This window comes from Danaus plexippus, chromosome 24 (genome assembly GCF_018135715.1).
Source record: "Danaus plexippus chromosome 24, MEX_DaPlex, whole genome shotgun sequence".
NCBI classification, from domain to species: Eukaryota; Metazoa; Arthropoda; class Insecta; order Lepidoptera; family Nymphalidae; genus Danaus; species Danaus plexippus.
In genome coordinates, this window is record NC_083552.1 from 5,038,873 (window position 1) to 5,055,000 (window position 16,128).

The 16,128-nt window shown below is 41.0% G+C and overlaps 1 protein-coding gene across 1 annotated transcript; it reads left to right on the top strand.

Moving 5' to 3' along the window:
- The first annotated feature begins 743 nt into the window (after positions 1-743).
- Positions 744-4,761, top strand: LOC116775958 (procathepsin L-like). Its single transcript, XM_032669027.2, has 8 exons — positions 744-1,236; positions 1,341-1,493; positions 1,703-1,825; positions 2,075-2,208; positions 2,299-2,431; positions 3,115-3,275; positions 3,962-4,096; positions 4,182-4,761. Exons 1-8 carry the CDS (start codon positions 913-915, stop codon positions 4,240-4,242), a joined length of 1,224 nt encoding a protein of 407 aa, XP_032524918.2. The 5' UTR covers positions 744-912; the 3' UTR covers positions 4,243-4,761.
- Positions 4,762-16,128: the final 11,367 nt, after the last annotated feature.

Below are 16,128 nucleotides of genomic sequence, written 5' to 3' on the forward strand. Positions count from 1 at the left end.
TTTGGAACCTCAAAAGTTAATGTTGTGTGTCTGAAATGATATTAAAAAAAATGATAATTTTTAACATACTGATCTACATGGATAAAACCAGTGCCACATAGTAAGTTCAGACTCATCCGTAGAGATGCACTCGAGACTTGTCAAGGAGAACCCTTTGGAAAACTTTCGAATGATGCAAATTATATTTTCAATCGTGTATTGAGGATATCTGTTGCCTTCTGTTTGAACTTTGTTAACTATGTAACAAAAACACTTACTTTGGGTTAGTTTGATCATCATTCATCGTGGTATTGCTACGTACATTATAAGTCATAAGAATGTGAGTAAAATATACATAAAGTATCTTACGAAGTCAATATAAAAACTCGTTTAATGTTTACTAATGTAAAGGTTAAATCTAACACCTAAAGCATAGAAAGTAAAGTAAATGTCCTTATAAATAAGGTAAAATTACAACGACAGCGGTAGAGATTAGGTACTTGATTGATAACTTTAAAACGTTCAATACTTATGTAACAAAGAAACAGTTTTCTGATAAAAATATTATGTTATGACGATAAGTTAGAACTATCTTGAAATATATAATTATTAAGGCTAAGAACAAACAAACAATATAGGCAATGTAAATGAGACCGACAGCAGAAAAAAATATACATTATATTTAACAATGTCTTTTTGTTTTTTTGAAATATGTAAGTATCTGCTTACTTTACGTTTTAAATACAGGTCGCGGCGTAAGCAGATATACCATGATAATGATTTTACTCAATATTATTGCAGTAATAAGGTAGAGAATTCACTGAATCTTAAAATGTCTTAATCTAAACAGTTCTTATTATACTACTCTCGGATTTCTCAGCGACAACTCGGACGCTGTTATTCTATAATTGTTTATAATTAATTAATCTGAACATGTTTATATTCCTAGTGTTCATTTCACTTGTAAACGGACATTTTCCGTTAAACGAAACCATGTTTAAACCGAGATGTCATCTAAATAGAAATAAATTAATAAAACGTTGCTTAGCTCCAGATTTGGAAGAACAATACTCGAATACAGAAACTTTTAAAATGACTTCTTTACCGCTGTTTAAAAAAACTGCCAGAACTAGAGATTATCTGTCGCCGTTCAATGAAAGTGGAGTGCAAAGAAGTCGAGAGAAATGCAAATATAGAAAGGATTATATTGTTCGAGTTCCTGAAAATTTGCTGGACGTACACTGGGAGGAGTATAAAGTGAGTTAGAACATTAATATTAATATTGTATATTATTATATACAGAAGCAAACAAACAGTGTGCTTTAACGGAGAGAGAGGTACTAAAGTTTAATATCTTACAGACGAAATACAATAAAAAGTATCAGAGCAGGTTTCACGAGAGGTCAGCGTTATCGACTTGGAGAAGCAATATGAAGAGGGTGGCGGGTCACAACCAGGAGTACCTCGCCGGCAAACAGGCGTACACACTGCACCTGAACCACTTCGGGGACTGGGTGAGGGAATATATTCATTACGAGAGGCAAACTACGAACAGGTAATGTTAAAAGCTGTGGACACATGAGACAGTCGTGACTTTTGTAAGAGCAGCGGTACATTAGCGTTGTAAATTTGTTGGAAGGATTTATTGATTTGTAATATTACATGGATTGTGGTGTTTAAAATAAAATCGGTATAACATAACATAATATTACTTGTATTTCAGTCCATATTTAGTTACATCAAGCAGTTGTTGAAACTGATCAGAACCTTACCCCTGTTCGACCCGGCAGAGGACCGCCGCAGGACGACCTACCGGAACACCTTTGACACCCGACTGCCAGAGAGGGTTACTCTTACAACTACATACTATTATATACACAATCGAAAAATATATTGATATTTAAAACATATATATTAACTTTTAAATTTTATAGTCATTTATTCAGTTTTTCTAAACACATTGAGCCCCAAAAATGTTGTTTTGTTTTTTTCCTACGTATTTAGCTCGTCCTAATGTAATTAACATTTTTCTTTCATAATTTCATCTGAAGTTAGTTCATAACTTAAGCACGAGTAATAACAATAACTCGATCAGGTGGACTGGCGGGAGAAGGGTTTCCGTCCTCGTTTGGAGGAGCAGTTCCACTGTGGAGCGTGCTACGCCTTCGCCATCACACACGCTGTTCAGGCTCAAGTCTACAAGCGACACGGAGACTGGAGGGAGTTGAGGTTATTGTACAGTAACTGCTTGTTACAAGGCCGGTGGATTGTTTTCGTGTTATTTTCCTTATAAAGTGAGGTGGTTACATAATTTTCCAGCCCGCAGCAGATAGTGGATTGTAGTTTTAAGGATGGCAACTTCGGCTGCGACGGAGGTTCCTTACAAGCGGCTCTGAGGTACGTGGCGAGGGATGGTCTCATCAGGGAGACATATTACCCTTACATCGGTCAAGTAAGTGAAGACTTTGATATATGTGATGCTTCTTCGTGTCGTCACTTCTTATAGGTATATTCAAGTTTTATAAAGACCACTTTAATATTTAATCCATCCTTCTAGCCTACTTATTAAGCACGTCGGGAGGTTAAGGTAAACTTTTATTATTTGAGGATATTTAGTCTATTATGAGGTCTTACGAGAATCATTGGCACAAGAACTAGAATATCGGTCCAAGTCATAAATGTTTTCCTTTGTTTTGTTTTCACATTACGCCACGAGCGTACAACTAAGAGTTTTTACATCCTTAATTCCATTTAGTATTTTCTTTGTAAAAGTGTATGGGTAGGATTTATCTTTTATTTAAAAGAGTTTCCTGATAGCTTCCAAAGGACTTTACAAATATACTCTTCCTACGTATAATATTTGTGCCTTTCATTCACATCTCGTCTGTCCGTGATACGAAATACGAAGGGTCGGGAGTATGTGGTTTTTAAAATAATAAAATACGCGTAGAATAATCGAAAAACATTATATTTAATATTTGTGCCACACGCACTATAAAAATGGTGAAAATTTACTTTTCTTGAGATGGTATGCCCACCAGCCACGGCTACATTTCCACTTAACGTCAGAAACAATAACACTCAAGTACAATTTATTTGTTATTTAAACACATGTAATGTATGTATGTGCGGTAGAGAGGCGCTTGTCATTACAACAGTGAGTCCGTGTCGGCCCGCGTCCGGCGCTGGTCCTCCCTCCCTCCGGGAGACGAAGCAGCCATGGAGCGAGCACTGGCCACGCTCGGACCACTAGCCGTCGCCGTCAATGCAGCGCCGTTCACCTTCCAGTTATACAGGTAAGGGGGGCGGGACTGAGCTCCGATTAAAACTCATATTCATTCCAGATCAAAGGTATACCAACTTTAACAAAACTTGCTAAAATTAATTTATACACTTTTATTATAAATGACTAATTTGTTTTAGCATGTGTGTTGATAAATGATAGAGATGATAACGAATGTAAAAAATAGTATATTTTTCTCGTGTGATGAACTTACCCTTAGTTTATCATAGAGTATAGTGTTTTTATATAAAATCCTTAAATTTTTCAGTATTTTTAATTAATATTGAGGGATACAGAGAACTAACACCAAGAAACTACTAAATGGATTCTGATGATATTTTTCTTAAACTGGATTAATAAAACATTTATTTTAGGTGATTTGCGTCTTACTCTCATTTTGAGACACCTGGGCCTCCCTGGTGGGTGGTGGTGTGTCCCGAGCCAATGTGTTTATGTCTAACATTAGAAAATGTGAACATTAGAAAATTATACAAAAACTATTGATACTGTTTAATTCTCTTTAAGCTTCCAAGAATGTTGAGATGATAGAAAACTCACAAACAAAACCGTTTTAAAGTTAGACAAACTTAACATGATTAGTTTATTACAAAGACAAGCCGATGATTAAAATTCACATTGATAGGAGAAGTTCCTGTTACTTGTGGTATAAAAAATTAAATAAGTTCTTATGATATTCAGAAGTGGCATATACGATGATCCATTCTGCGTCTCCTGGCACCTCAACCACGCCATGTTGCTAGTGGGATACACGCCAGACTATTGGATACTACTTAACTGGTGGGGAGAGCAGTGGGGGGAAAACGGATACATGAGGTGACTGTTTGCTTTGAACGTAAAGATAGTAGTAGAGTAAAAATAATTAATAAATGACCAACACAACCAATAAACTTTTTTTAAGGATAAGAAGAGGACTGAATATTTGCGGGGTGGCAAATATGGCGACTTATGTGGAACTATAAAGTGTAATAACATTACTGGCAAGTTTGAAAAGTTACGCCACTGTGTGACAGAATTATATTGCAACAAACAAACAGACCTAAGATATTGACAAAATGTTTTTTTTATTAAGTTAAATAGATCTCTTGGGTACCGGCCCTGTAGATAACCTTTCTTTGCGTATATAAAATGTACCACACACATGTTATTATATAAACATTTATCTTTAACGTTTATTGTTCCTTACACCTTCCAGTTTAGCGACATCTGTTTTTCAAACATTGTAACCTGTCTGATGTAATTAGAAATTTAAAAACAGTGTGTTCGTCAGTTACTTTATTCCTTTTGTAGACATCTCTATTTCGGGGAAATCCAAACTTCGATTAATCTTGAAATTTCATAGAAGACTGTTTTGAGACGACCATATTTAAATCCGTACATAAAATTGTAATAAATTTTATTATTAAATAAACAAAAATGAAATTGACTTTGTTTCTACAACATACGTCTCCAAAAATCGATACTCATTGTGATAGTGAGTTTTGAGTGTCCGCCTTTACAACCGGTCCCTTGCTGTTCGATAACCTGACCTCCTTATATGATTTAATAAATTAGTATATTAAATAAATATTAACTGTTTATTTAATGAAGTTGAAACAATGACTTTTGAAAATTAATTTTTTTTTTGTTATTTATTATTCAATTTTATATTCATGAGAAATGTCTCTAAAGACAGTTAATATGCTTGAACCTAGGTTTATAATATTTTCCATTGTAATATACTTATTAAAAAAAATAATAAAAGAAATAATATAGCAGTCCGCCACATACCGTTTAGGGTTTTTTTTTGTACATGTATAATCTAGTATCTGAAAACCAGATGCCTTAAATTTGGTCTTGCTAATATTTAAAGTGAAAATATTAAAATCATTTGGTTAGCTGAAAAAAATGATCACCAGCTCAATACTTCAAAGGATTTTATTTACTGTTTCGTAATAAATTTTACTAGAATCTCCACAATACGATCAAACAAAATAACGGACATTTTAAGTGCAGTTCGAGGCCAAAACCTAAATTGTTTTATAAGGTTTTGTTGTTATCAGTATCCTATTCTGGAAAAGTGAAAACAAATATCGTTTATCGAGTGGACAAGTTATTATCTGTAGACCACATTACTTGAAGACAGAAACGGTGTAGTTTACTACTAGTGTAGATTTTTATGAAGAACCTGATGAAACATAACAGTCTGTCATGGACTCTTTAATCGGAGCACTAGAAAAGTTCAATCATAAAATTGTCGAAGCAAACTGCAATTGTTATGTCCTGTGTAAAGCTGTAAAATATTGTATGAAATTATTTTACTACGTCGCGGCCTTGAAAGCCTTGAGCTTAAAGTTTTTGAAGAATTTTCAAAAAGTGACAAGAGGGATGAGGTGCTGAAAGAGTGCTTTACTTTTGTTAATCAAGAATATCGTGTTGTACTTCGCTGTATGTCCGTTGGATGGACCACTTTATTACCAGCTGTGGAAAGTATTGCTTGAACGAATGCTATCAAAGATATTTTAATGAAGAGCGTGAAAATGAGTGCAATAACAGTATTTGGTCCTTCGTTCCTTATTAAAGTAATGACGACCTGAACATATTACGTTTGCATTTGTGCGTAATAATTTAAATTTATTTATGAAATGTATTAAGATTCTAGAATCTCAGCACACGACTTCGCCAGACGTATACGAAGTTATGGTTTCAATTAAAAATGATATAAAAAGCTTTAAAAAAGGCTGCTTTTTTACCAAAAACAAACCAACAAATTAATAAACTAAATGAAGTAGATCTTGGCATTATTATCATTTAGATGTTTTTGTTGAAATACTGAAAATTTCAAAAACGATTTAATATTAAAATACGTTTTAAAAATAAACAAGTATGTGTGTCGTTATATTTAATTTTATGTTTTATTTTTCACGAAGAATTCCATTCCGGTTATTCGGAAGTGAAAACGTCGTTGGCATGAAGCTAATATAAGGTAATAAATATATAAGTAATTATAATCTTGTATTATGACTCTGGAGCTAGAAAATCAAGTAGTGTTCGATATATTTATAAGTATATATCGTTGTGTTAGATATTGTAATGATTTAATGAATTGTAGTCGTAAGTTGTTTAATAATAGTTAATATTTATTTGTGAATTGAATCACTGTTGCAAATATAAATAGAAGTTATGAGAAGGTAGTTTAAAAAAAAACTCCCAAGTGTTTTAATGTGTTTAATGCTACAGTCAGTCAATTCTTATCGTTTGGTCCCCGCAGACTTCAGCAAGTGTGCACAAAATTTTGAGTATATTTTGTGTTTCAACGAGGGCTTATACTTTGTAAGTAATATTCTGTCTCTTTTGTACAATGTTCTAGCTATTAGCAATTCACTAACTGGACTAATGACTTAATTAGTAACATGTGATATAGAGGAATGAGTGATCTTATACCTTAAACCATATATGTAATTGTGATAAAGAATTATTAGTTTTATTAAAATACCTGAAAGCTATTAGGTAATATTCAAGCCGGACATTAAACGTTAATTAAATATCACATTACAGCTTGTGACACTATTATGGAATCGTTTTGTTAATAAACGCGGAAACCGTTGCAATTAAAACAAAAGTTCTAACGCTATTTAAACCAAAACTTAACACATGTAACAAAGAATGTCCATTGTCTGTCATAAAATGAACCTACTAAAAAGGATTTACAAACTGACAAAAAAATAATGAAAAAGTTCTGAAATAGCTGAAATAGGAGCAGCGGCATCCACTTGACGACGCTGCTCTCTAGTTTCTGCATCACCAAATCGAATGGTATAAAGTAGAACTTCTAACCTGTTCTTACTCATTATGCAACTGTAAATATCTCTTCCTGTGCCATCAGAGCTGTACCATGAGGTGCTCATGATTTTCTTTGAAAATAGCAGAGTAAAACAATAATCCTATAAATGCTTTGAGCTCTGTAAGATCCATGAACACATGCTTGATTTTTATATTTTGATTTCATTAGTTTTATTTTATTATTAGTGTGTAGTACAATTTTGTCCAACATCTCATCCGTAAATAAGAGACTCCAAATATCAAGTGGTCTAGTAAAGTTATTAAAAATACTGCGAAATGCTGTTTATACACCCGGCGTTTGCTGTACAATATTATGCTGTACAATATTATGTCTTTGAACGAATGACGTTAGGCACAGATGACCAGCGAAAACGATTACTATTAGTTTTTTTTTTTCCTTGGCCTACCTCTGGACTGCAAGCGTGAAAGCGGAATATTATCTTCCAACAAGTCGCTTTCTTCTGGAGACTTGGATATAGATCGTGTTCTTGAAGGGGTTGCTGGTGTCGCTAAGCTATTTTCAGCCTGCTCTTGATCAACGGTTACATCAGGTTCGACGTCGCTGCAATCCTCGCCAGAAATGTCATCTTCGTCCGAGAACTCTTGCTAAAGCCATCTTTCAATATTTTGGTCATTTTTACTCATTTTGACTCTAAAACAGTAATAATAAATAATTATAATAAAAAGTCAATCAACCGCCGTCATGTCACACTACAACCTATGTGCGGTCATGGAGACAGCTGGCGAACTTATTTTACTTGCCCTGGCCAAACAGGCGCACGTACACACTCGCCGAGCGCTGGCGCCACATCTAGTGGTGTGTAGAAAATGCACGACGCTCACACGCAGAAATATTTGAATTTGAAAAATCATTGCGGTCTCTGAGACTTCAGCTAGGTGGTTAAGGGTTAATTTTTTATTATTAGCTTTTTATTAGCTTCACATGTATGTGTGTATGTTTGTTTGTAACCGACTTCTTTGGGCGCGATTTTGACCCACTTTAAACCTCCAGATTTTATTATTATATTATTATTCTATTTTCTTAATTTAAATTTATTAAAATTTATTTTATTTATTTGATTTTATTTTTAGTTTATTCAAATTAATAGAAATAAGAAAAAAAAAGGGAAATATTTAAGTATATTTGAATAAAGATCTCATTTTCTTAGTAAAGTTACGTATGGCGCCATATTTATTTATTTATTTATGTACCAAGAGTTACAAAATAATTTACAAAAGGAAAGTGATGTACAAAGGATAAGTTATCTCTTAAAAGAGATCTCTACCAGAAACCCTATTGATAAAAGAAACTAAATGAGACAGCGTGGAGTAGGTACAATAAAATAGAGAAGGAAAAAAGTAAATAAATACAGAGATTTATATATAAGCATACAAAAATATATATATATAATAAAAGGAAATTTAGATATTGTACATACATAGATATATACATAAAATATATATATATATATATATATATATATATATATATATATATATAAATATACACATAAATATATACAAATAGTATAGGTATATAAACATTACATATCAGATAGTGAAAGTGACAGAAGATGTCTCTTAAGTCGATGTTTAAATACAGGTGCACTTGGACTCTCTTTGTAGACAGGAGGTGATAGTGTGTTCCAAAGTTGTGCACCCAGGACAGAGAAGGATTTACGGAAAAATTTTGTATTAAAGGAGGGGATATCAAGAGGATTTTGTGTAACACAAGAGCGAAAAGGAAGTATTCTGGTAGAGGAAAATTTAAAACGCTCAAGTAGGTACGGGGGAGAAGAATGTTTGAACATATTGTACATTAGCGTTAAAACATGCATTCCGGTGGAAGCGGATGGGGAGCCACTTTAACTTACTGCGGAATTCAGAAATGTGTGCGTATTTACGCAAGCCGAAAATAAAACGGATACTTAAATTCTGAAGCCGATCTAATTTATTAAGCAGCTCATCAGTGGCATCTTTTTTTTTTATTTATAAGTGGGAAAATCATCATATGACCCCTCTTGTCCTGGGTTGGGCAAGAGGGAGTGTCAGACTCTTACTGACTAAAAACCCCCCGTACCTTCCCCTGCTCCGAGCCAGGCCGCGGTACATCATTTCGCTTGCACCCGCAACCCGGCTTGGCAACGGCTCTCGGGCCCCATCTGTGGTGGTCAGATGTCTCTTTGAGGTGCGCGCAGTACGCTACGCGCCGTACGCTTAGGTCTGGTTCTGATCGGGCGACAAGCTACCCTTGCTCGCCGTCCGCAGACCCGCGCTTACGGTGGCTGAAGGTCATCTCGCGATCCCCAACGCCTGGAGCGTCCCCTGCAGCGTCTGGGGCATGAGGAGGATCGTTCCCTCATGCGCTCCGCGCTAGCATGACGACTTCGCAAAAGGAGGAGACGGCTTCCCAGTGCCTCTTGCTCCGCACCATGGCCTGAACTAAAGCCGAACGCGAGAGGTCGACGCCAATGGTAACCCCTCCTGCCGTTATTCGGGACCCACCTGCAGGTGGTGCATTCCGCTGGCTGTAAAAGCTCATGGCCTCGGACTTATGGAGCGCCACCTCGAGTCCTAACTGCCGGATCTTAGAAACGAGTGTTTCAACCGCACATGTCATCAGGTTGGCCGCCGCCTGGTGCGACCTCCCATTGGCTAGCACCAGCGTGTCGTCAGCATAACAAACCACTCAGACTCCTCCGGGAAGGTCGGTGGGCAGTACCCAGTCGTACCCGATATTCCACAGGAGTGGGCCCAGAACCGAGCCCTGTGGAACACCGCGCGACATATCTCTGCGCTTCCACTCGCCTCGCTGACCAGGGTAGATGACAGACCTCTCCATCAGGTAAGCCTCGACTACACGGCGGAGGTAGGCAGGCAACCGGTGATATCGGAGTGCCTCTAGGATGCAGCTCCAGGGCAGCGAGTTGAAGGCGTTTGCGATATCCAGAGACATCGCCACAACTAAATATATTGACTACGGGTAAATAAATTTTTGTACACATAGGGTAAATAAAACAAACACGGTAATAGTAAAAAAAAAAGACACATGAACATAAAAATGTTGATTAAATTTGGAGACACGACTAAAACTAAGCGATGAGCTAATGAGGCGCCCGAGGGGCTCGAGGACTTTTGCGATTTGATACAGCGATCCTCCAGCTCCCAAGTGCAAAGGGTGATAATGAGGGTGATAGATGAATGAACTTATGCTAACTTAATATCTAAGAGTCTGAGCCGACAAAGATTAATAAAAAGAAGTAAAAGTATAAGGAGACAATTAATAATTATAGCTAAGGATGAGGTAAAATGTTAACAAAATTTCTTATGTCTAATAACTACAGCTGATATCAAATAAAAATACAGGAGAAGGGAAAGTTACAACAATTCGATAAACCTTAGTGCTAATTATAAGATAACATAACATAACATTTAAAACATAACATAAAATTTAAAATGATATATAAGTTTGTAAAAGTATACGTGTATAGCAAAAGGAAACAAAGAAAGATTATTTACATTAATAGGTTATGGCTGCTGGTGCACGTCCAGTGACAACCAAAGTGTAACGATTTGTATTTACATGTTAATGATTAGTTTTATACATAATTTACAGTTGAGATGGAGCAAGAAAGAAACGGAAAAGAATTTACATTGAGTTTAGGTGTTGTTAAAACCTTTGAGGTGGTTGATAATATATTCGGAAAATTTAATAAAAGATACGGTTGCTTCTTTGTCCTCCAGAAGGGAGGCCATGTTGAACGGAGAGACCCCGGCGTGGCTGCAGATTATCTGGTGGTCGGATCTCGGAGCGATGAACCGCGGGCAGTCCTCGAGCACGTGACCCATTGACTGCACCGTGGTGCCATCGCACGGACAGACAGCATCCTCCGTGACCTTAACCCGGTGTAAATATTGTTTCGTGGAGGCGTGTCCTGTAAGTGTTTGGGTAAGTGTGAATGTGTTGTGAGCAAGTGAGTGTAATTTAATGATGTGTTTAATTGTAGGGAGGTGTTGTTTAGTGTGTTGTCCTTGTGGCTCGTTCTCGTATCGAGACTGCCAGACTGAGGCGTGGAGTGATCGTGTATTTTATAAAGGTGATAGGAAATTGTGTGTAGTCCGGGGCTTTGTGAAGCTTAGCCGCCCGCTTGGCAGCGGTGTCTGCAGCCTCATTCCCCACTATGCCCACGTGGGCCTTGACCCACGCGAACTCGATGGACCCAGACGTGTGGTGTACTGTCGAGTGTATTTTCGCAATCAAGGGGTGTGTGTTGCTGCGGTTCTGGATGGCGAGAATGGCAGCGCTGCTATCTGAGTAAATAACCGTGCGTGTATGTTGGTTGGAAGAGGCCCATTCGCAAGCTTTGAGGATGGCTAGAAGTTCAGCCTGGAAAACAGTACAACTGTTGTGGAGCTTGAACTTCTTACTGACAGGATTGCGTCCTCGATCATAACTGACGAAGGCCGCCCCGACCGTACCATCCTCAAGTTTGCTCCCATCGGTGAAGGTGTGGGTGGTGTTAGGGTGAGCTCTTGACTGGAATTCATGGACCTTGTTTTGGGTCCAGAACGTGTGTGAGTCGTATGTATGTCTGTGGGCTGGATGAAGGAGAAGATGTGGAGGAGTTGGAGACTCCAGTGTGATGTGAGCCGGAAGTAGTGGCGACGAGCCGGTGAGGCGCGTAGCTTCCACCCGGTTCGCCTCTTTGACCTTAAGATCCAGGGGGGTGAACAGGGCGAGTGCGAGAGCAGCAGAGGTGCACACTGTCCTGAATCCTCTGATGGCCTTTAGGGCGAAGGCTCTCTGCATAGACAGAAGTTTCTTCCTCACGCACTTCTTATCGGCCACATGTCCCCACACTCCGGCTGCGTATGTAATTATAGGCTGGATCACCTGCAAGTATATAATGCGTATGTTTTCTGGGTGGGCCCCCCATGTATGTCTGCAGAAGAAGGAGAGTGTGTTGAAAATTTTTGTTGCTTTGTAGACGATGTGGTTGATGTGTTCGCGAAAGTTAAGTTTATCATCCAGAATCACACCAAGGAACTTGATGCTCTTCTGGAAGTCAATTGTGTGCGAGTACATGGTGATGAGTATTTGTTTGGCTTTGGCGCTGAATGCTGAAGCCTGTGTCTTGGCGGGGCTAAAAGAGAGCTTGACTCCTTTGCCCCAGCCGGTGATTGTGTGAAGTGCAGAGTTAATGTTAACCTGCAAATCAGACGCGGTTTTCGCTGATGCAACCAGCAGAACATCATCCGCGAAGGCCTGGAGTTGGCAGCTCGATTTCCAGGAGCTCATCGAGGATAATATTCCATAGGTGAGGGCCACAGGTCGAACCCTGGATGCAGCCCTTGGACATGGTCTTAGACACCCTGGAGCCGGAATGGTCAAGCATGACTGTGCGGTTTTTTGTGTAACTGTGAATGAGTCCGTAGATGTTTAGTGGACAGCCGATATGCCTGAGTCTGTGGAAAAGGGCAGGCCACCAAGCGTTATCGAAGGCGGCCTTTATGTCTAGAGAGACAGCGACTGTGAGTAGTTTGTCAGTCTTAGATCTTTTAATCGAGTCAATGGCTGCGTAGATAGCAGCCGTCGTGCTAGTCTGTGGCCGGAATCCGAATTGCTTCTTGCTCAATTTACCGGCCTTATCCGCGGCGTAAGTCACCCGGCCGATAAAGAGCTTTTCGAGAAGCTTTCCGAACACCGGCAGCAAACCAATCGGTCTGTAGCCTGTCAAGTCGGTATGGTCAGTCTTGTTTGGTTTTGGGATGATCTTAACGTATGCCCTCTTCCACTGTCGAGGAAAGTGTTGGAGTGACAGATATCTGTTCATGATGTCTGTCATGAGTTTGGGAAAGAGTCGGAAGAACTGTAAACAGATGTCGGAGGTCAGTCCGTCGAGTCCGGGTGCTCTTTTCGGGTGCATTCCCTTGAGTGCCTCCAGAATCTCCCCCTCAGTAAAAGGGGGGTCATCCGGAGTCTCGGGAAGTTCCCTCATGTGAGCCCGTAAGTCATGTCTCACGTCCGTGTCTGTTGAGTCGTCAGGGTAGAAATGGTCAAGTAGGGCTTTGGCGGTTTCGGCTGTATTTGTGGTGTAGCGGTCGCCGACCTTAAGCGTGACTGGTGGGCGTCGTGGAGCCGATTCCCTGAGAAGTCTGTTGGTCAGAGACCAGACATTCTCCTTCGTTTGGAGTTCACAGAATTCCTTGAAGTGGGCGGTCGACTCCGCTTTAAGTGCGGCGGCGTATCGCTCTCTGAGGGTGTGTAGCTGTCGGGCCAGGGCATCCACCGGTTGGTGGGATTTCTTGGCCGCGTGTAATTTGTGATGGGTGTGTATGACCTCCTGCTTGTGAGCCTCTAAGGCCTCTGTCCACCAAGGAGGTTTGCATTTCGCTCCGGCCGATCTGACGGGCATGGAGTCCCTGCAGGCGGTGTGTATACATTCGGTGATGGTGTCGATAAGAGACTCAAGTTGTCCAGTATCCCGTGCTTGGATGTCTAATTCAGATGTGTCACTGCTCGTGAATTGTGTGAGAATTGACTCCTTGAAGAGGCGCCAATTCGCTTTGTTATTCTTGTAAAGGAAGGTGGTTGTGTTGAGATGTTGAGAAGTCTGTGATTTGTTTTGAGAATGGGAGTGTGTATATGTGTAGTCGATTGCGTTGTGTTGCGATGAGGGACAAGCGTCCAGGTTCACCTTCCAGTCTGATACTTGTCCGTAGATTAGTGACGAGACAAGTGTGATGTCGATTATGGAGGAGCGCGCGTGGCCGTGGGTGATAGTTTCGAATGTGGGTGTTTTGCCCACATTGCACACCTGAAGATCGTGAATGAGAGAGAGGTCGATGATATCTCTCCCTCTTGCGTTCATGCCTTCGCTCCCCCAGAGTGGGTGCCAACCATTGAAGTCGCCACCGATGATGCAGCGGGTGTTGGTGTTGTTGCTGAGAAGGTGTTCTAGTGAGTGTAGTGTATCCGCCTCATCGGCACTGGGCTCGATGTAGACGGAGGCGATGAGTATCTGTTGGTGTCTGTGTAGTGCCCGAACCACACATAGGTTAGGGGTAGAGAATTGGGAGAGCCCGAGGAATGCGGTCTTGGTTTTGGCCAATATGCACGCCTTGACCCTCCCATCAGGTCCGCTAGGGAACTGAAAGATCTCAAGCCCTCTAATGGCCCCGACCTCGATACCCTTTCCCGTATACGGTTCAGACACCAAGGCTACGTTGTGTTCGCTATTGATAAAGTACGTGATGAACTCTTTAAGAGAGTGTTTGGATCTGTCTAGGTTGCACGGCAAAATTTTAATTTGATGTAGATCCATAATCGACTGAATTCAGGGTTCTGGATTTGACTGTGCGTAAGATGGGGCATGTCTGTGACGTAGCCTTGTGTATGGTGGGGTGATTATTGTTGAATCTGACATTGTGTTGCTTACAGTTGAAACACTTAGGAGGGTGCGGAGTATCCTTGGTTGGACATTGGTCTAGTGTATGGTTGTCTGATGCACAGTGAGAGCATCGTGTGACTTCAGTCCGGCAGTGTTTTTTGACGTGCCCGAAGCTGAGGCACTTCTGACACTGTAGGAATGGGGAAAAGTCTTCCACGTGGACCTTCTGGAAGTCCAGGCAGACTCTCCCCATTTTTACTATGCATTTCCAGATAGCTGGATTAGCCACAAGGACGGCGTTGTAAAGGTGAGTGCTTCTGTTGTTGCCTCTTTTGAAGCGGAAAGTGATGTCGGTGTCGTTGAATGTATGGAGTTCCGGGTTTTGTCGCAGGAGGGTGCTCACCATATCCTCAGGTGCCATGTCGGAGCTGACTCCCTTCAGCAAGAGCATTGGTTTTAGTTTCCTGGCTGGTTCGGCTGTCACTGGCGCGTCTGATTTGCTACGAAGCTTCGTGAGAGCGTCGTCGCATTGCGCCTGTGTGTCGAACTCTACTCTGATTTTATTGTTCGAGACCGGTGAGACCTCCGCCGGAGCATAAGTGCAATCTCTGAAGGAGATGCTCTTTTTGAAGGCCTCAACGGCCTCCTGTCTACTTTTAGTGGGATGTTTAGTCGCGACTAGGATGGCGGGGCGGGTGACTGGGATGGGTTTGGGCTGAACGGGAGCGGGGGGTGTGCGCCTGACGGGCTGTGCCGGGCGACTTGCTTGTTGTGCATAGGTGGGGGTTTGGGTTGGGGTTAGGTTCGAGGCGGAGGCTGGAGTATTGCGGGGAGCACGAGCGTTGCGGGTCTTGGCGGGGGCGGCGGCGGCGGCTTTCACGGAGGCGGCGGCGGCGGCAGCGGTGGTTACGGGGTTGGCGGCGGCGGCCGCTACGGGGGCAGCGGCGGCGGCGAGGGCAGGCTGGGCCTGCGCGGGGCGGGAGTGCAGAGCCTTGAGCTCCTTGAGCTCGGCCTGCACGCTCGCGATAGATCGGGAGAGCTCTTGCACCGATGTCACTATGGCGTCCTCTACGGGCACCATGTTCAGGGAGTCCGCAGGGGCGGAGGAGGCAGGCAGCTTCGCGTGCATCGAAATCGCCTTCCTTATCTCCTCCGCCGCCTGCACGATGTGTGTTTTGGCCGCGGAGGTGACACTCTTATTTTCGACGACCGTCGTGATAAGGGTCGCCGCGAGTGCTGTAACGACGCTGTGCAGCGAGCCAGCGTCACTCACGTCCTCGGCCAAGGCCAGGAGTGGCTTGGGGTTGAAAGGGGGAGGCCATACAGGCGCTCGCAATGTCTTTTAATAACCCTTACACTAGTCACTCATGTTTCTTAAACTTAACTAAATTACTATGTTGAGGGGGAGGGGGTGGATTCCCAGAGGGGAGGAAATAGTCTATATAGATAGGTATTAGTAAACAAGGAACTATGGCGAAAGAATTAATTAAAAATGTTAGTAAGTGGCGGAGATATGCAATTTAAAAGATTTTTGTAATAACGGAATTACGTAATTAAAATTGAAAATTGACTTTTTTATTTGAAGTGCTAGGAAAGTGTTTGATATCTTAAATGAATACCTCAAAAGAAGCGTCT